We start from the raw sequence: 18,265 nt of genomic DNA, 5'->3' as shown, positions 1-18,265 counted from the left end.
AGTAAACTTTGAACCAAAGTAACCTTGTGAGTCAACTCCTAACGGAAAATCGTAAAAGAAGAAAAAACCAAGGACATTATTTCGTGTAAGCAGCAAGGCTTGTTCTACAGAAACTGCTTTAGTAATGCAAACAACTAATCCACACCCAGGCAGGTACACAGGTGTATTCTTATAAAGCCCTGCCCCTTATTCAACAAAAAGCTGCTTCCACATTGCTCCATCACCAGAACTGCGGATCGTCCCACAGAGAGCAGAAAGCAATCCTTCAACTCAGCATTTAAACTTCACAGCATCGAGTAAGTCTCTCCAAACTTTATTTAATTACATTTTAGATTTGGATTCTCCTGGATGCCTGCTTCTGTTTCGTTTGTTTTCATTATCCTTTAAAGCATAATCAGGTTAATTATGAGAATTCTAGAAATACTATTTAGATAATCTGACAATCGATTTTTAGTTACACAAAGAAAAAACAAACCCTGGAAAAGACAAGGAACGATGCTCTGTTTTTAAATGAATAATTATTCTGTCAATATTCCAGTACAGCTAAACCATAATGTGTTTTATTACCTTTTAAAGGACTGACTGTACTTAGTACATTTGTGTATAAATGTGTTTTCAGCCCTGTGGACATGGCTTAAATGATTTTTTTTCTTTTCAATTCATTTTTTTTTTTTATAATCTTTTTAGAACAAAACATTTTGTTATAAGTGCTTACATTTTTTACACACAAATTTCGAATTTACAAGTTGTTATAATAAAACTAAGGTAGAATGTAAAGGAGCTTAGTTTGTTCTGAAAAAAAAAAGAGTCTCTCAATATCTCATTCTTATCTGCTCTTCTCTTATTTGCTCTCTCATTGTTTGCTTTCCTGGAAAGAATGGAGCGAGGCCTGAGCCTGCTGATTGCTGCAGTGATGCTTTTTGTGGCTCCGGGTGTCCAAGCAGCAGACAATTTCTCATTTGCCACTAATGCAACGGTTGGTTTATATTTAACTTTGCCAGCACAGTACCACTGTGACCATGGTGATTTACACAGATGGAGTGCATTTGTTAAGCATACACTTTTACATATTTAGGAACTGAAATGAGTTTTACTGTACGAAATAGTGTCAGAATTTACTGCTAATTTTGTCTTTTTAAGTTAAGCATCTACAGCGTGAAATAGAACAGCGCATGGTTAGCTTGGTTAAACGTTACTTTTATTTATATTTATACATTCTGAGAATTATTATTATCATGGGAGAAGAAAAAAAATGCTAGTGGGTCTAAAAAGTAGGGGGAGTGCCTTGAGCATTTATCCATAATAATAGCCAACAGGAGGAGAAGTGAAGAATGAAGTCTAATTATATAAAAGTCTATGGAAAAATGTCTCCCCATCGATGAACTCAGTAAGCCCGTTCCTTTTGAGTTCACGATCTCAGATGCTAAGTTATGACTAATTTAATACATAATGAGTTCAGATCTACATTAGAGTAAAAGGCCGGGTTACGGATTGTGAAATGGCGGTTGCAAAAATGTTCAGAATGAGGCTTCAAGATGGGAGACAAGAATCGAGATGGGTGTGGTGGCTACTGCCATCTTTTACATACAGTCTAACAGTCACATATGGCTAAACAGTGGCGTTTATAAATCGTATAATTAATGGAATTTGTGTGATTTATACGTGTATGTGATTTTTTAAGGTAGAGTTTCACTTCCCATAAAGCCTTTAGTAACCTAATGTTAACTAATAGCAGCTGTTCCCAGTTCATGAGCTGGGATGCTATTCTTTCTATTTCAGTATGTTTACTTTTTAACAAGATTATTGTCAATACAAAAATAATTTTTCTAATTCACATGAGTGATTCTATATCGACACTGATGGTTTCATTTTACAAATAACTGTCGCAGAATGTGCATTTTTTGACCACCATAGGTTGTGTGAAATCAGTGGCAAACCCTTTTAATTCATCACACTGTAGCTCTGCATTCTCACGTGTTGAAACAAATATAGAAATAAAGAATCAGTAAGAAGTATTGACTTATTTAAATGCCATCTCACTACAGAACACAATAAACAGAAGCGGTTTCATCGCCAAAGTGTTGACACAGAAATTAAAGCTGCTAAGCTGTCTTGTGACTTGGATTATGCTCGTGTGTCTCTCTACTAGGTAAACATTACAAATACAGGTTGCGGGACGACTAAGCTGTGCATACAGACCCCAGACAACTGTGACCCTGCTGGGAACAGCAGCTGTTTCTTTGCATCTGTGGCTGCAGGCAGCACTACAGCTCCTAACGGCACCGAGCTGATGTTCCAGCTCAGTGGGAACTCCACTGGGTACATCGCACTGGGGCTCACCGCCAATGCAACCCAGGTACCACAGCACACAAAACCAGAGCGGTGATTAAGTTTAACTTAGGCCACAATGTCCTCATAAAAATGTTAACCCAAAACAATTATTTACTGAAGAGTTATACTTATTTACACATTAACTTTTCAATAATTATAACTGATTTCCTATGTTATCAATTTCTTTTTTTAATTACTTTCATTCAACTACTTTTCCATTACCTAGCCATTAATCCTCTGACAGGAAATGTTTACTTACTGTCAGAGGATTAAAGAAATATTTGATGTTTGGTACATAATGAAAAAAACCCTTAAATAATAGGGTTGTGTTTGGAAATGGGCATTGGTTTCCATTAGTAAATATCTTTAAAATATATCATGTTCTAAATATAGATTTAATAATCCAACAAACGTTCGGTCATCTCAGAGACAACCGAGAGAGGTTTATTTAATGAAAGCCACCACCTTGCTTAGTCAAATATTCACACCAGGATGTGAAACCTTCACACCAAACTAAATGTAAATACTGTTGTTAAGGTACAAGTGATAAGGCCAAGTTAAGGATAAGGCACCTGGGAAATACTGTACCAAGGTTAACCAATTACATCTGTGTTTCTATAAACTCACACAGACCTGCTTATGTCTTTATTGGTCCAGGCCAAAGTAATGAGTTAAAAGTGAGACCAGTGAGTTAAGGAAGTATATAACCCTTAAACTGCTTGCTCTTTTTCAGGGTACCACTGCGCTTTACATCTGTGCTCAGAACAGCTCTAACAATGCATCATTCTTCTTCGGGGCTCGGCAGAGAAACAACATCAACAACACACTCTCTACATTTAATTCGGTGAGGCTGTAACTACTTTTAAAACGTATACAGATAAACATTAACAAACAAGCTGAAACAGTTGAACGGTTGACAGATTATCAGAACACATTCCTAAAAGCTGCTAACCTAGAAATTATTTAATGCATACTCTGTAATTCAGTCATCAAAGCCCTAAAAAAACACAACAAAAGGGGGGTATTTAAAATGAAATACTTTACCTGATGGTGCTTTGCTGTATTTTAACTTCAAGTCAAACTGTTTTTACCAGACTGTGACAAAGATACGAGGCCAGGTAGTCAATGGAAAGATCCAGTGTGAGTTCAGTGTCCCCAATTCAAATGCCACCAACACCAGGAGCGCTGATTCTACCACTTATGTTGTCGTCCTTGGGTCTGGACCTTTGAGTGGAAGTAAGTCCAGTGAAAGCAGCCTTCAACTGTAACTTGTTGTCTACTCTTATCAACATAAATACACACGTTAGATGCTACAGTATTTGTGAAGCTGTAAATGAAGGTTAAATTGAATCCTCATCACTATTTTCAATGTTTTATTCTTCAGACGATTTTGGGACCTTTACAACTAGCAAAACCACCGATCCTTTGAACCTCGCCAACCCAAGCGCCAATGTTGCAAACGCCACCACAACCACCACAACCAACACAACCACCACCGCATCACCTACTACTACAAAAAATTCGGCCAGTGGCGCTCTTCACAGTCATGGTAAACACCACACTGACATTTTATTCTCACACTGTAGATTTAGGGCTCAATGTGACGAAGATTCACAGTTCACAATACCAAGTTCTGAAGCTTTAGTTACTGTATATTGTTTAATAAATTAGTTAATTTCATTATGAAACATTTTAGAGTTATAAGTAAAAGATAGTGGTGAAGGAAAAAAATTTAGTTTTCCAAGTAAGTGATGTACAAGTCACCACAGATTAAGGGGACAATGAAAACTATGTATAAATCAGAGAGTTGATCCCAATTCCAGCTGCATTTAGAAACTGCTGGAGCCATTATAGGTCTCCTGGCCCTTTTAATGGAGCAAATGCATGACAATAAATTTGCTATACAACAGAAAGAGCAGGGATAATATGTCATTTTAGCCCATATTGTCCTGGCTGAATTTTTCTTTAGCAATGACTATGATGCATAATTACACTTTGCACCATGTGGTATTAAAGATACCTTAACTTTAACCAGCAGAAACCCTGACGGATGTTTTCTGAATAATTGCTTTTTGTCTTTTCTCCCTGCCAGCTTTGACACTCCTGCTAACTGTCCTCACGCTGTTTGTCCTGAAGACAGCCTGAAAGAGTGCAGAGAGGAAGAACCTGTGACCCGGTGAAGATGACTGGTTTGCAAAGCCAGAAAATCTGAGTGTCAAGCTATTTATGACGTGTTTACTGAACTAATAGTGAAATGTTTTATGTTTCCTTTGCACTTTTTGTATCTATTGAATTTGAAGATGTTATGTTTTTCAGTTTCAAAGTAATTGTGTGGATTTAGTCACCAAATATATATATATGTATATATTTTATTTTGATGCACGTGACTTACAGACACACACCTACAAGTAAGCATACTTAAACAAATGGCAAGATGGTTTTGTTTAACACATAAATGTACTGATTGTAGATTATCTCTTAAAAGATAAACTTACTGAAACTGAAGTTAATTATAATAAAGTCAAACTATGAGCTTATCTCATGAGCTGCATCTCTGGACACAGTACAGTGAAATCAACAAATCCCTAAGATACAGTGTGACACCCTTTCCTGGTGGTGATGAGGGTGTGACTGATGTCTAAATGAACCTCATCTGGTTAAATCGAGAGACACACGGTACTGAATCTCTCAAAACTGATCACCGCAATGTCATCTCGTTTCCCTCTCACCGCACTGTTTTGGCTGTGAGAAACATCGGGTACATCCCCATTTTGTTACTTGTATGTTCAGTGCATACAAGTAACATTCTGCACAAGATGACTAACAACTGTTTATGATTGTTGGTGGGAATCTCAGTGCATTCATGATATACAGCATGATGATATAACTGCATAACACAGTGATCTCATAAGAGAAAAGATGATTTGTGCAACCTGTAGCTGCTAGCTAATTTATATCTGCAGTGCCTTAAATTAAATAAGCTATAAGATATAAATAAACAATCATATACAAAGTGTTGTGAAGGATGTCCAAATTCCCTAAAATGCATCTTGACACAGCAGGTTTGCCATTGCATCCTTTGGTGAAGTCACTTCAGGTAACCACAATCCATCACAAGAGTGGCGCACTGCTTATGACATCATGGCAATATCATTTGATTTTGATTTGCACACTTAAGCACTTATGGTCATCTGACAGAAACCATAAAATACCTTAGTCGGCTAGAACAAAGCAGCGGTTGTGCTACATGTCACAGTAACAGATACTCACTGCACAATTTAATAGGCACACCTTGTGTTGTATTTCACTGGAACTACTTTTGCTTGAGGGCTTGCTCCAAGTCTTTGTGGCACAAATTTAGCATCATACTGGAAACATTTGAATACTGTGAACTTGAGCACTTAATCTCATCGGGTTTGAGCTTTGTTACACACATTATCCTGCCGGAATAATCACATTCTGACCCTATAGTCTGAATGTAGCAGCCCAAATCAAAACTGGCAATGTTTGCCCCCCCCTTCATGTTTTTCTACTATAGTTCCTCTTCCCTTTGAAAATATGCTGAAAATGCTTCTGACTACACCAGGAAACCCTGGGCTGACTTATTGAAGTGATAACTATGTAAATTGGATTCCTGACGTCTGAATTAAGTGAAGCCAGATAAGGATAGTCTATGGAACGTCTCTGTAGCGTCAATACAAAAGATCCATGTCGAGCCAAACAAAACACAAAAGCAAATTCAATATTTTATTGCAATTTATTCCTTTACAGTTTAACTGAATAGTATAAAAACTGACAGTAACATACAGATAGACAAGGCCAAACTAATTCACTGATGAGAAAAACAAACACACTGAAGCTAAAAACGTTTTTTTAAACAGAAATTTTCGCCCTCACATTAAGACATGTCCGTCGAGCTGTCGTCTCTGAGAACATCACTAGTCCACACTCGTGCCTTCTCTTGAAGACAAGTAACGACGCTGTAAAAAACAAACCCAAACCTACAACTAGTTCCTGTAAATAGGGGGTACCGGATGACGGGCAAGATACGCAAACAAAAATCTCCTTTAGGGACATTATGACAGAGTGTGTGCACCATGCTTATGTGTGTGTTTATGTGCGTGTGTGTACGTGTTGTTTTTTTCCTATATCTACAATATTAGAGTTAAAATAGGAGTCCGATGTCCTTCTGGAAGCTGCGACTACACCGCATGCGGGGCTGTCATCTGTGCCTACGAGTCTTCGTCTCCATTCACGCTGTCACCATCATCGTCTGCTTCCACGTGCTCGCCTTCCTCCTCTTCGTCTTCCTCCTCCTCCCTCTCTTGACTTTTCACCTGCAGACAATTTAATAAGTGATGAAAAAATAACAAAAAAAAAAAAAATACTTCATATTCGGATATTTAAAAAAACGAATTTAAATAATCTGAAAAAAAATCATGAAGTTTATCTACCGCATTGTTTTGTTGATCTAAAAGGGCAGTAATTCAAGCAGCAGGTGAGGTTGAAATTAGCACATTAAGAAAGCATAAACACCGTAAGCAGAAATTAACACTGGTGACAAAGCATCAATCAGCAACACCTGGGACTGAGAAGGAAGCAAATGCACAACTGGTTCCTCTAAACAGTTCCTCTGAAAGTCACATGACTGTGGCCTTCTACAAGTACAGCACAGTAGAAAAACTAGTTTGGGCGTCTGAATAGTTCCCCCATTTAAAACAACTGTACAGTAGTGTCTGTTTTGTTAAGGGGTGCCACTGATTTTTCTGACAGAAATTCCAATTTGATTGGCTTTTAGTGAACTCGGGACTATAATTTATATCACTGCACTGCAACATGACATGAAGGGATGCACATAGAAACTAACTGTAACCACATTAATCAAACACTAATCTAAGTGTGTGCAGTTACTGGGTGTGTGTGTAGCTGTCTTGGGTCGCTTCTAATTGATGAAAAGCACAAGAAAGCAGGCAAAGATTTAGAAAATCAATGTCTCAAACCTGAGAAGTTTTGTGCACAGTGTAGACTAACTACAGCTTTTTATGAATTGCCAGTTACATAGCTTCACATTTAAAATTTCAAATCGAATAACTGTGCAACCCTATTTAACCCCCTGAAAACCTACTAGGAGTAACCCTCGATGCACTTCTGAACCGAGTGGTTTCTATCTCATTTCAGACCTATAGTGGAAAATGACTGAGTGTGCCTCACAAGTTAGGGTGGACTACGCAGCTATCCTTGGAAAAAACATGGAAACTATACTAAAATTAGCACAATGACAGGTGGCATCAATGCTGCAAAGATGCACCTGACGAAAAATCTCATTGCTTTTCTGTACAGTCTAGACACCAGATTCAGATTGCATGGGTTTTAACAAGGACAGCAATAAAAGTCGGAGGTAAGCTTATAGTTGTTTTTCAGTCAGAGCAACCTTTTGTGCAGATTTGTAAAGAGGAAAAGGCACTTTTGTGTCAGATATGGAACAAAAACATCCACACACATTTACACAACTTTTGTATGTGGCACTAGGCGACAGTTGCTTCATAAATTACTATTTTTGTTATAACTCGTAGTGAGAACAACAAGAAAAATCTTATTGATCGGGATCATTTTAGAAATGTTGAAAACTTCTGGCTGAAACGGAAACAGTAGGCACAATACAATAAATGATTGACATTTTCTTAATATTTCTTTTTAAGAGCAGTATACATCGTAGCAGTCGCTAACTGCTGCCGTTTCTGGTGGAGAATATTGAGAGAGTCTGAAGGTTCTCAGTCATCCAGGTCATCGTAGTCTAAGGAGCTTGGAAAGAAAAGTGACTGGAGTTCTAGGATTGAATGGTGGATCTGGGACTCTCCACTATTTGACCCTAGAACTGAAGACCCTTCTCGGATGAGAGGTAAAATATCTTCAAGCAACTTGAAGTCCAGTCACTTTTCTTTCCAAGCTCCTTAGAATATTAAGAGAGATTTAAAACTTGGTACTTGGTTTTTCTAAGCTTCCATTAGGCATGATGGCACATGGAACCGTTAAAGGGGACAGACTTGAGTTGGATCAAGTGAGCACTCACTGTAGCTTAGCGGATATAAATCACATGAATTCCAGTTTTAAGGTAATGAGGAATGAACGAATAAAACACAATGCCATAAAATTTCTCAGAAAATGACTTCACATGTCAGCAGTTTGAGAAAATCTGAAACATGAAATTCTTTCTTCTTGCAAATAAAATTTGCTGTCCGCTCTGACGGAGGCAGACGCATCTCTCTCCCTCACCTTATCTTTCCTGCTTGGCTTCTTATGTCCTTGTGTAGTCTTGTCTAATTTTATCCCAGAGAGTCTCTCAGTCTTGTTCTCTAAAACCTAAAGAATATGGATTTGATCCACTGGCCCCTGAACGCAATTGACACCCTTTTCTCAACTAGAAGCCTGGGTTAAGGAGAGCCCAAATGTCCTGGAGAGACCTGCTGGATACACGACGGATGGGTGGCAGAAGTGGTGCGTCGTGTGCCTAGGATTCCTGGGACTGTTGATTGAGGACAGAAGATTTCTACCTATTCGGAACCATAATAACAGGGTTCTTTCCGATCGGAGCTGACTTGGCCCTGGCTTATCGAAGACTGAAGAAAGTGGTTAGAGCTGTTCAAAACCCCACAAGGCTGGCCGCTATGATCGAAGCGATGGGACGGGCTGTGAGTACTCAGACTGTTCTTATTGAACGCCACATGGATAAGATCTTGGAGAAGCTTAACGGGAAATTGACAGACCTGGTGACCAGTGACAGACATTTAGACCGGCTGTAAAATTGGAGGCAGCTCGTTTGCACAAAACTCAATCATTTCTCTCATCTGGCTTCCCACGTCGCTAGAAGGCCCATCAGGCCGGCTGGCTGAAAACAACAAAATCTTCTCCCTGATAATCAGAATGTTTTGGGTCTCTGTGCACATATCCTTCCAAGGCCACCTGCGTAGGCTGTGGACTGCTGACTTTCGCTTAACTGGTTGAAAGGACACCAGATACACACACACACGCATGTACACTGACACAGATACGCACTCACCCACCCTCACCCATCCCAAACGTGTCTGATGCTTGATACCACACGATGCAGATAGCAGGTCTGTCCAGTACTGGATTTGAAATTTGAATCTGAATTTGAATAAAAAGTTCCCCCAAAAAACCCATATTCATTTATTACTTTCCCTCTGAATACCATTTTCAAACCTCACCTCCTCTTCCTCCAGCAGGTCTCCCTCCTCTTCCTCGTCCTCCTCTTCTTCATCAGAGTCATTTATGTCCTGGTTGTCCCTCTCCCTCTTCAAGCTGTCATCCTTCTTGTTGCTTGGGTGTGGAGGTGAAGTCACCTCTCCTGGCTCTGGTTTCATACTCTTACCTTCTGCCAAACACAAAGGTACATTCATGACTCGTTATCTGTTCTATTAAATGAACTTAAGTGCTACTCTGGGAAAAAATATAATAAAAACTGGAAATCTTTGGAGGCTGTTATAGTTAATTTTCAACAAAAGCAGGCCATTAAGGCTGTATTACAGCTGTGAGAAAAGAATGTGTGAGATCATTCTGTACTGTAGGTTTTCATTTACAGGCCATCTGGTTAAACACTGAGGCATTTATTGCTGAGTTTTACCTCACTCAGCACTCCCCATTAAAACATGCCGTGTCCCTCCTACCTGACTTCTTGCTATGGTCCCTCTCCATACGCTCCAGGCTCTCCAGGAGGTCATCCACTTTGCTTTTGATCTGCGTCAATTCTCTCTTGATGGTCTGTAGCTCGTCCACTTTCACTGCAGAATGGGGGTGGGGGGTTAGAAAGCCTTATTCTACAACGAGGGTACATTTTGACAGTTGCCCAATCCTACCATGGTAAACATAAACATAACTCCCCCCGTATCAAAGGACGTGTATGAGGTTACTGAAAGAAAAGATTATTATTTGGCCCAATGTTTAAAGTAATTGGGTTAATGTACAACACAGTGGGTTTGGTTTGTATTGCCAGCAATAAGTCTGATAAGCCAGATGCCAATTAAATTGATTTAGACTTCTACGCCATTAAACCTTTGTAAGTGGCCGATATTGCTGCCGGTACTTATGGTTGTGCTGGTGCATCATGTGTTAATTATTGTGTGGCCATACAGTCACTGCCCAGTCTGTAGGCCTGACTGAATAACCCTCTGTAAATCTTTACAAAAGCAGATTTATGCAGGATGTTGATGATGATAACAGCACCAACAACAACAGTTTGGTATTTGGTGAAACTGATTGAATTTAGGATAATATACTGTGGTGCTGAAGTTCCAGACAGCTGCATGGACCAGGTAACAGACTCACTTGTTCTGGATGAGGAAGTCCTTTGACTGCTCTTAGATGAAGAGGAAAAGCTGCTTTTGGTCCGCCGGCTGCTTCCTCCACTAAGGCTGACCCGCGGGCGTTTCGACGGGATCACAGCCCGTGACAATGGGGGAGGAGGAGCAGGGACACGGGACGGGTACGAGTACATTCTGTTATCAAACAAGAGGTTTTTAAAAATTTTTTTAAAAATTAATAAACATACTCTGTGCTGAATATGAGAACAGAGCAGTGGTAGAAGTGAAGCATTACTGCTTTTTCTAATCAAATAACATTCATACCCAAGTTTGAGTGACATCTTCAAGCATGAAGTGCTCAGTAACAAACAACAAAGATTGGCACTGTGCTTGAGAGTAAAGCACTCATCCATCGCCAGGAATCTACTCACCTGTCATAATAATCTCTCTGAAAATCATAATCGAGGTCAAAGGAGCTGCTGCTGCTGCTGTGGAAGAACAAAAGAACAGAAAGCTTGTGTTGAAAAATATGAAGACTTGCTGGTATCACTGCATTCTCTCTTTTGTTTTCTCTAACTACATGAAGTTTTTCCATTTAGTGCCAAATCAAAAGTCGCTTATGCCCTCCTTAAGAACAGTGATGGCATTTCTGGCTTTCTGTTCAGGTTTGCAGCTGATACTTACCTGTACATGTCTCCAGCGGAGCGTTTGGTGCTTTTTGATCTGTGCGGTTTGGGTTCTCCAGCCAGGTTGATGTCTGCCAGACAGTTACATTATACATTAATGCACAAACCCTATGAGAGGACAAATAACTTGAAACCAATGCTTTAGAAGTTTTTAACAATGCCACGAGTCTCTCTTCAGAAAAAAGCAGGTTTGATTAAGGTTTAATTTTTTTACTAGAGGTTTGCTGTGAATACACTTTTATTAAATATTATATAAACATTAAATATATTTATAAATATTTTTGTACTGTAGTCGACAATAGTGCTGCTGGCACTACATACTTCCCTGCTTTCTCTTTTACAAATAATAATGGCACACATTTGTGAGTGTGTTTCTTTTGACAAGTCAAAATGTGTCAAAATTAACACAAAATGGATTTTATGTTACATTTTTCCTCAAATGTACTTCAGGCTTGCTCGTGCCTACGGCTGTTACCACTGGAAACATTTTAAAAGGAGATTAAATGAAGAAATACAATTAGAAACATCAAAGTACTTTACTTGTCTAGTTAAGTTCCTTCATTTCTTTTCAGAGCAGTGAGACAATGTGTAAAGCAATTACACTCTTCCATCCCTTGAGTATTGTAATCTATCACTATCAGACTTCATTGTTACTGTCACTGAGTGAGTGTTATGAGTCATCTCTCAGTTTCATTCTCACAGCCAAGGGACCCTCATTAACCTGTATTTCAGCTCATGTTCTCAGGTAGTGAGAAAATGAATTCACATGCATATTTAAGCAGAAATGTTTGGAAATCATTTGTTTAAAATAAGCAAATTATACCTAAACATTCACACTTGTTCACACGAAACAACAAATGGATTACGCAGTGTTGTGGAGCAGCACAACTCAGTCATTTGGATGCATACAGACGACTAGTCTGAAAGTAAATTGTGATCCAGCTCTCACGCACCAAAGTCAGCACTGCATGTAGACCTTTTCACTTCTCAGTGAGAAACTTCTTACACCCAGCAGTTAAACTTTTAAACTGGGAAATGTGTGTATATTTTATGGAGGCGGATGGACATATTAAGATTCCTGCCTAACAACATCAGTTAAGTTTTCTGAGTAAAAACAAGTGAGACTAAATGTGATCCTAATCTTAGCTCCTCCCAGGTTCTAACCAGGAAGCCTAACAAGCAAAAGATCCCTGCTTTGATCTCAGAAGGAGACACAAATGTCTTTGAGGTTACGTCAAGAAGGGTGGGGGGAAAACTTATCACTTATCAGCCCCAGCAAACTAACAGTGACTGTTTAAAGTGGTAACAAACTAAGAAGGTTCAAACAATGAGCTCAGAAGTTCAGTTTATTTTAGGTAAATAAGACTATAATAAAGAGCAAAATCCTTTTAAATAAAAATTCAGAGACTGAGCCCTCACCAAGCACTTGTCCAACAATCATTCTCCCATCCTCCCCGGCGACAGCGGCTCGGGCGTTCCTCTCATTGGCGTATTGCACAAAGGCATAGCCCTTGTGGACAGAGCAGCCTACGATCTTGCCATATTTAGAGAAGATGGCCTCGACATCTGCCTTGGTGACCAGCAGCGTGTTGAGGTTGCCAATAAAGACCCGCGAATTGAGGGAGCGTGGGTCGGTCTTGTTGGTGACGTTGCTGGCGCTCATCAGGCTGGAGGAGGTGGGTGAACGACTGTCAGGAAGACACACAGACACATATGCAGCCAATTTAGTAGCAGGATGCGAAATATTTGACCCTTTGAATGGATCCTGCTTTTTCAGACAGCAAAGTGTCAAGGACTCATCAGGATTTCCTGAGAAATCAAGTTTGGTTACCTGAATTTTTCTCCAAAATTTTTCTTATTCTACAAATTTGAAACTGATTAGATTCCGACCAGCTTCCATTTACTTAATATTTAAAAGCTGCATTATTTCCTCTTCATTTAAAAGAAATCCAAACTGATGGAAACAAAGTCAAGCACTAAGACCACGAACCACGTGATTCTTCAACTGTGGTTTCCTGGATATAAAACAAATTGTCTTCTTAAGGGCTTTTAGGCATAGCCAAAGAAAAATCTTGATCAAAATATCTGGGTTTAATTTATTAACAAATTTCACATTGTTATCTAATGGCTAGGAAACCTTGTTTTCTGTCAAGTAAGCCGAAATCCACTCTTTGCCTTTAAAGTAAGCAGTATGCCTCCTGCTTAGGCGCCCACTAAAGGCTCATTCTAACTGAGAAGCCTGTTATTTATCACCTAAAATAAATTATAAAATAAAAAGTTCACAATGGACTAAATCTAACTGCAGCAGAAATTTAAATCATTTTCAAAGGAGCATTTGTTTTAGTCGTTCCAATGAGATACTTTCACGTAGTTCTGTGGTATAATTTTCATGTCACAAAGAAAAGAAAAAAAAAAGTTTAAAAGAAAATTGTAAAATATGCAAAAAAAAGGTCTGACAACAACAACCGCAAATCTGCATAATCAAATTTAAAAGGACTTTGCTTATCGTTTGTCTTGTATGGTTTAATGCAAAAGATTTTCAAAATAACATTTACATTTAACAACTAAACTTCCTCTTCACAAAGCTGACAGTCAACACCTCCAACCACACACCCATGGCAGAAAGCCAGACCCGTGGGAAGTAGCGACATTTATGATGTTTCATACCAGAAATTTCTAATTCTAATGCCTGAAGTGCTTGGGGCTCTGGGTTGAGTAATAAAACATAATAATCACAAAGACAACAACAACAAAATGACAACTTTGTTCTTTCTTCCTTCTGAATTTTATGGTATGCTTGTCGGTGCTTTCATAATATTATAAATAAGGGGTGTGCGTTTCTTCAGAAAAGTAAAACAAATATTTAACTAAAATGCACGATTTTGAATAAAAGAAACTAGAAAAAAAACCAAAACAAAAAACAAAACTGTATCACTCGCCATTAATATAATTCATTTATCTGTTAATGGAGCCCCAACTATGCCAGACTCATTTCAGTGAACTAATAACCTGCAATACAGGTGTAGAGCTGTAGCTGTGGATACAAATACAGCTTCTTGTAGCACTGTAATGCTGCCCAATCCTCACTGAATATATGTAATCAACATTGTAAGTAAACTATATAAGCAAGTGTGTGAAGCCCATAGCCCAGAGAGTGTAAAGTCTGGAGAGGGGAAGTAAACATAAAAACAGTTACGTGGCATTAACATTAACCCCCCGGCTGACAGAAGAGGGGGTTTTCATTCATCATCACTCACTCCATTGCGTCTGTGTGCAGGGCTGCCGTCTGCCTGATGTTTGAGACTGTGGGCTGGGTTCAGTTTGGGCTGGTGTCTCGACCTTCACCTTCGCCCCTGGCGACTTATACTGAGGTGACAGAAAACACACCTCGGTCAAGCTGAGCAGGGTTATCTTGTACGAAGCCTTACCTGTTTGGAGTGTGTGCAAGAGTCAGTGATGAGGGAAATACAGTTACACAGCTAGCCAGTATGAGACTACAGGTAGAGCCTAATGCATGTATACCTACTGCAATGTCTAAGGCTGGGTGAAGTGTGAGAATACAGAACAGAACCAGACACAAATTGAAACCTGGGACTGCAATCAATCGACAGAAAGTGCACTGGCTTAGCCCACATATGCTTTGCTAGTGTGTGAAGAAATATGGGTGTAGCAGCTCAGACATTTGTTTGCATTTCTAGATGCAGCCGAGATGCCAACAAGTCTAGCAAAGCTGGATGAATTTCAAAACACTATGCTACGTTTGCTTTTATTTTCATTTCTTAGACAAACCATAAATAAATGCTGATTATTGACGCATAAAGTTGGCAATGACTTTTATGGAACCGCATGTAAAAACTAAAGAGCAGGATTATTACATATCATTGAAATATTAAAACTTGGAATGTATCCAAGCTAAGGTTATTAGTCCAAATATGGGCAGATCCATTTATTAGTACTCATGGGGGAGTCTATGTGAAGGGACATATTACAAACGTCAGCCAAAAATATATAGTATATAATCTGTTAAATATAAGTAGTGTTATAATAAAAACTCTGGAACTGGGATTTATATCAGCAGCAGGGGGAAATTAAAGGGAAAATTATATTTAGAGAAGCTTTAAGGGTAACCAGAGATTTCACTATTATAACTAATAATCACCAAATTCGGAGATTATGAAATCAAGAGTGTAAATGTGCTTTTACCATAACAAACAGTACTGTGGAAAAGTCTCGAGCCACCCCTGATGTCTTTATATTTTGCCTCCAAGAAGTCTTGACCAATAGTTCTCCAGGATCTCTGAAGGTCTTTCAAAGTTGTTCTCTGGACACTGGCAGCTTTTACACTCATTTTCAGAGGATTTTCTTGTATGTTTGTTTGTGTCTTTATGAAACCACTTAACCCAGGCTTATAAATCAAAAGTATAGGAAAGGAACCTAACTCAAGTAACAGAAAACCTAGCAAATCTATGGAAAATGTAAAGGATAATGTAGTTTCTTTTGCACCAATCAGGTGATTCCCAAAGAACTATTAAGTGAAAACCTGACCTATCTCCGCATGGTGTGTAGTGCATCATTAAACTAGACATGAGGGCAAAAATAGTAGTGGCTGGCCTACAAAAACTACAATGTACAGCAAATGAACAGTATCTGAAAATCATATCCTTAAATTAGATATATATAAGAAGAATCCAGCAAAAACTTGAAACTGGATCTCAGAGATGAACTGGCCCTTCAGGTTATCCATGTAGTGCTCACTGAAACCTTATCAAAAATGGTCTGTGTAAGAAGAGAGAAGCTATGTTTAAGGATGGGAAACGTCTGAGGTTTGCCAAATTACACAAAATCTGGACTGAAGACCAGGGGCAACAGGTCTTGTGAAGTAATTAATCAAAATCTCAAATTTTTGGTTTAAACCTAACCACAAAGGAGGTACAACAATGCATGCATACAGCTATTTATAAAAACACTGCAGAGGCTCTGGGAATGTCCTTAAAGAAGCCCGGAGAACTATTCCTGAAAGCTACTTAAAAGAAATTCCAAGAAAACTTCCATGAGCGAACTCAGGCCATGTTAAAAGAATAAGGGCGGTCATACCAAACAACTGAAATTTACAAAACGTTTTTGTATTTTTTTTTTTTTTTTTTACTTATACACACCATATTTTAATTTATATTTACACATTCAATAAATTATTGGCACAAAATAAAGAAATGAGTGGCGGTTTGAGACTTGTGCGCAGTATTGTATAATAGTGATGTGTTTAAATTTATTTTCCATAAGCTTTGTGTTTTCTCATAAAAAGGGTAAATGGAGTGAATGTGAGGGCGTGGATTGCTTTTGATACACATATACACAACCATAATACTGGTTCAGATGAAATGTTTAATTAATCAAATGTGTATTAGTAACGTTATGTAAAAACTTAAGCCAATGGCACTCCAAACCGTTCAAACTCAAGAAGAAAAATAAAAATAAAAATCACTCTTCATCATGGGAGGGGGAGGGGAAAAAAACACGAGGAAAAAAGAACTACTCCATAGGGGGCAGAAAAAAACCCAAACCCGAAGCAAAAAAAGCAAAGTCTAGGGATAATCAAAAATTACCTAAACCATCCACAACACACCCGCTTGGACCCCGACAGCGCCTTCAGCAGGCCTCAGAGTGAAACACAGGCCCTGACTGGCCTCCGGGATCAAAGCCGGCTAGCATGGCTAACGTTAGCCAACCAACAATTAAAAAGCATGAAAAAAAAAGTATACAGCCATCAGACCAGTTCCTCTTTGTCTTGCAAAAACCAAAACCTGCAAAATTCTGACAAATCTGAAGTCGATAACGTGTAATCAATCATCAGGATGCTGCTGCTGCCGCGGTTATTAACATGCTAATGTTAGCTGGCCGGCTGGCTGAAAAGCGTGCCAAAAACCAGCAAGTCCCGTAAAAGAAAAGTCTTCACAATAAACACTACAAAAAATACAGCTACACAAACTTGCAAAAAAGTGGACGAGACTGTTGCTAAGAGGCATCCAAAGCGTCGTGTTTTCTAAAAACCACAACCAGCGTTTGTGCTCTTTTTTTGGAGGGGATGAGCATCTCCGAGGCCGCTAAGCCAGCTACCTCGCTAGCCAGCACATTACGTCCTGTCCAAAAAGCATCGTAGAAAAAAATCCAAAAAGAAAAGAAAAAGGAAGGAAAAATGAAAAATGTCTGGGAACAAAATACTCACCACGACCTTTACGAACAAAATGTCTTGCTTTCGGTAAAACCTGTCAATTTGTTACTTAGGTTGTCCTTTTGGAGCAGACCCGGTTCAGCCCCCTTAGCTAGCTTTCTTCTAGCCGCCGAGCTAACGCGTAGAGGCGGTGGCACGGTCATTGACGGAGATGCTTGTTTAGTGTTACGGTGCAGTTCGAGGAGGCCGGAATCGGTAACTGGTACATCATTTGAAGCACCCCGCCACTCTCACTCCAACGAAATATGTAAAACATGCTCACCCTCTTTCTTGGAGAAATCACTACGCACTCTTTTCAGAATAAAATCTCCAAAAGCTAGGACTCTTTATATACGTTTATCTTTCTTTAGTTCTTCCTTTAACAAAACAAACAAAAGCCCTTTTGACCCACAAGAGTAAATTTTATAAAGTTAAAATAACAAAGAAATTTTCTAGTTTTTTTCCTCTAGTTGAAAAATGAATGATTTAAAACGTTTATTTTTATTATGTTAATTTCTCTTTTCAACTTTTTAAAGATTATGTGATAAATTAAATATATATTTGATAACAACATTAAACAATTAAATATATATTTAACAAGATATTTATGTTAGAACAGTGTTTAGTAACTTTTGCTTGTCTTGCTGTGAAAACACATTCAGTGCTGAGCTTTATTTTTAAACATTGGCTGACAATTAGACCAGTATGAATCATCTTTGTAA

At 38.7% G+C, this 18,265-nt stretch overlaps 2 protein-coding genes across 5 annotated transcripts; one reads left to right on the top strand and one right to left on the bottom strand.

The window, feature by feature from the left end:
* Positions 1-877: 877 nt before the first annotated feature.
* LOC134616161 (putative ferric-chelate reductase 1) lies at positions 878-4,538 on the top strand. Its single transcript, XM_063460900.1, has 6 exons — positions 878-976; positions 2,150-2,356; positions 3,065-3,175; positions 3,426-3,567; positions 3,716-3,880; positions 4,424-4,538. Exons 1-6 carry the CDS (start codon positions 878-880, stop codon positions 4,474-4,476), a joined length of 777 nt encoding a protein of 258 aa, XP_063316970.1. The 3' UTR covers positions 4,477-4,538.
* Positions 4,539-6,086: 1,548 nt separating this feature from the next.
* hnrnpc (heterogeneous nuclear ribonucleoprotein C) lies at positions 6,087-17,703 on the bottom strand. 4 transcript variants are annotated; one of them, XM_063461523.1, is made up of 9 exons: positions 17,559-17,703; positions 14,593-14,701; positions 12,755-13,023; positions 11,334-11,406; positions 11,081-11,137; positions 10,675-10,844; positions 10,017-10,130; positions 9,558-9,721; positions 6,087-6,668 (listed from the first exon to the last, which is right to left on the bottom strand). In XM_063461523.1, exons 2-9 carry the CDS (start codon positions 14,595-14,597, stop codon positions 6,564-6,566), a joined length of 957 nt encoding a protein of 318 aa, XP_063317593.1. In that variant the 5' UTR covers positions 14,598-14,701; positions 17,559-17,703; the 3' UTR covers positions 6,087-6,563. The 4 variants fall into 4 exon arrangements, with proteins under 4 accessions (XP_063317593.1, XP_063317591.1, XP_063317590.1 ...); XM_063461521.1 differs by having other exon boundaries at positions 9,558-9,724; positions 16,939-17,700; XM_063461520.1 differs by having other exon boundaries at positions 9,558-9,724; positions 17,559-17,700.
* Between the last annotated feature and the right edge of the window lie 562 nt (positions 17,704-18,265).

Source organism: Pelmatolapia mariae, linkage group LG18 (genome assembly GCF_036321145.2).
Source record: "Pelmatolapia mariae isolate MD_Pm_ZW linkage group LG18, Pm_UMD_F_2, whole genome shotgun sequence".
Lineage (NCBI taxonomy): Eukaryota > Metazoa > Chordata > Actinopteri > Cichliformes > Cichlidae > Pelmatolapia > Pelmatolapia mariae.
The sequence above is the reverse complement of the archived record's forward strand: the minus strand, read 5'-3'. Positions and strand labels throughout refer to the sequence as shown.

Excerpts from the sequence above, each read along its gene's own strand:
- LOC134616161 (XM_063460900.1), top strand. The coding sequence starts at position 878 with ATGGAGCGAGGCCTGAGCCTGCTGATTGCTGCAGTGATGCTTTTTGTG. Across the intron at positions 977-2,149 it reads CATTTGCCACTAATGCAACG|GTAAACATTACAAATACAGG; the intron begins GTTGGTTTATAT and ends TCTCTCTACTAG. Across the intron at positions 3,881-4,423 it reads TGGCGCTCTTCACAGTCATG|CTTTGACACTCCTGCTAACT; the intron begins GTAAACACCACA and ends TCTCCCTGCCAG.
- hnrnpc (XM_063461521.1), bottom strand. Across the intron at positions 11,138-11,333 it reads TCCGCTGGAGACATGTACAG|CAGCAGCAGCAGCTCCTTTG; the intron begins GTAAGTATCAGC and ends GTTCTTCCACAG. Across the intron at positions 9,725-10,016 it reads GGACCATAGCAAGAAGTCAG|AAGGTAAGAGTATGAAACCA; the intron begins GTAGGAGGGACA and ends TGTGTTTGGCAG.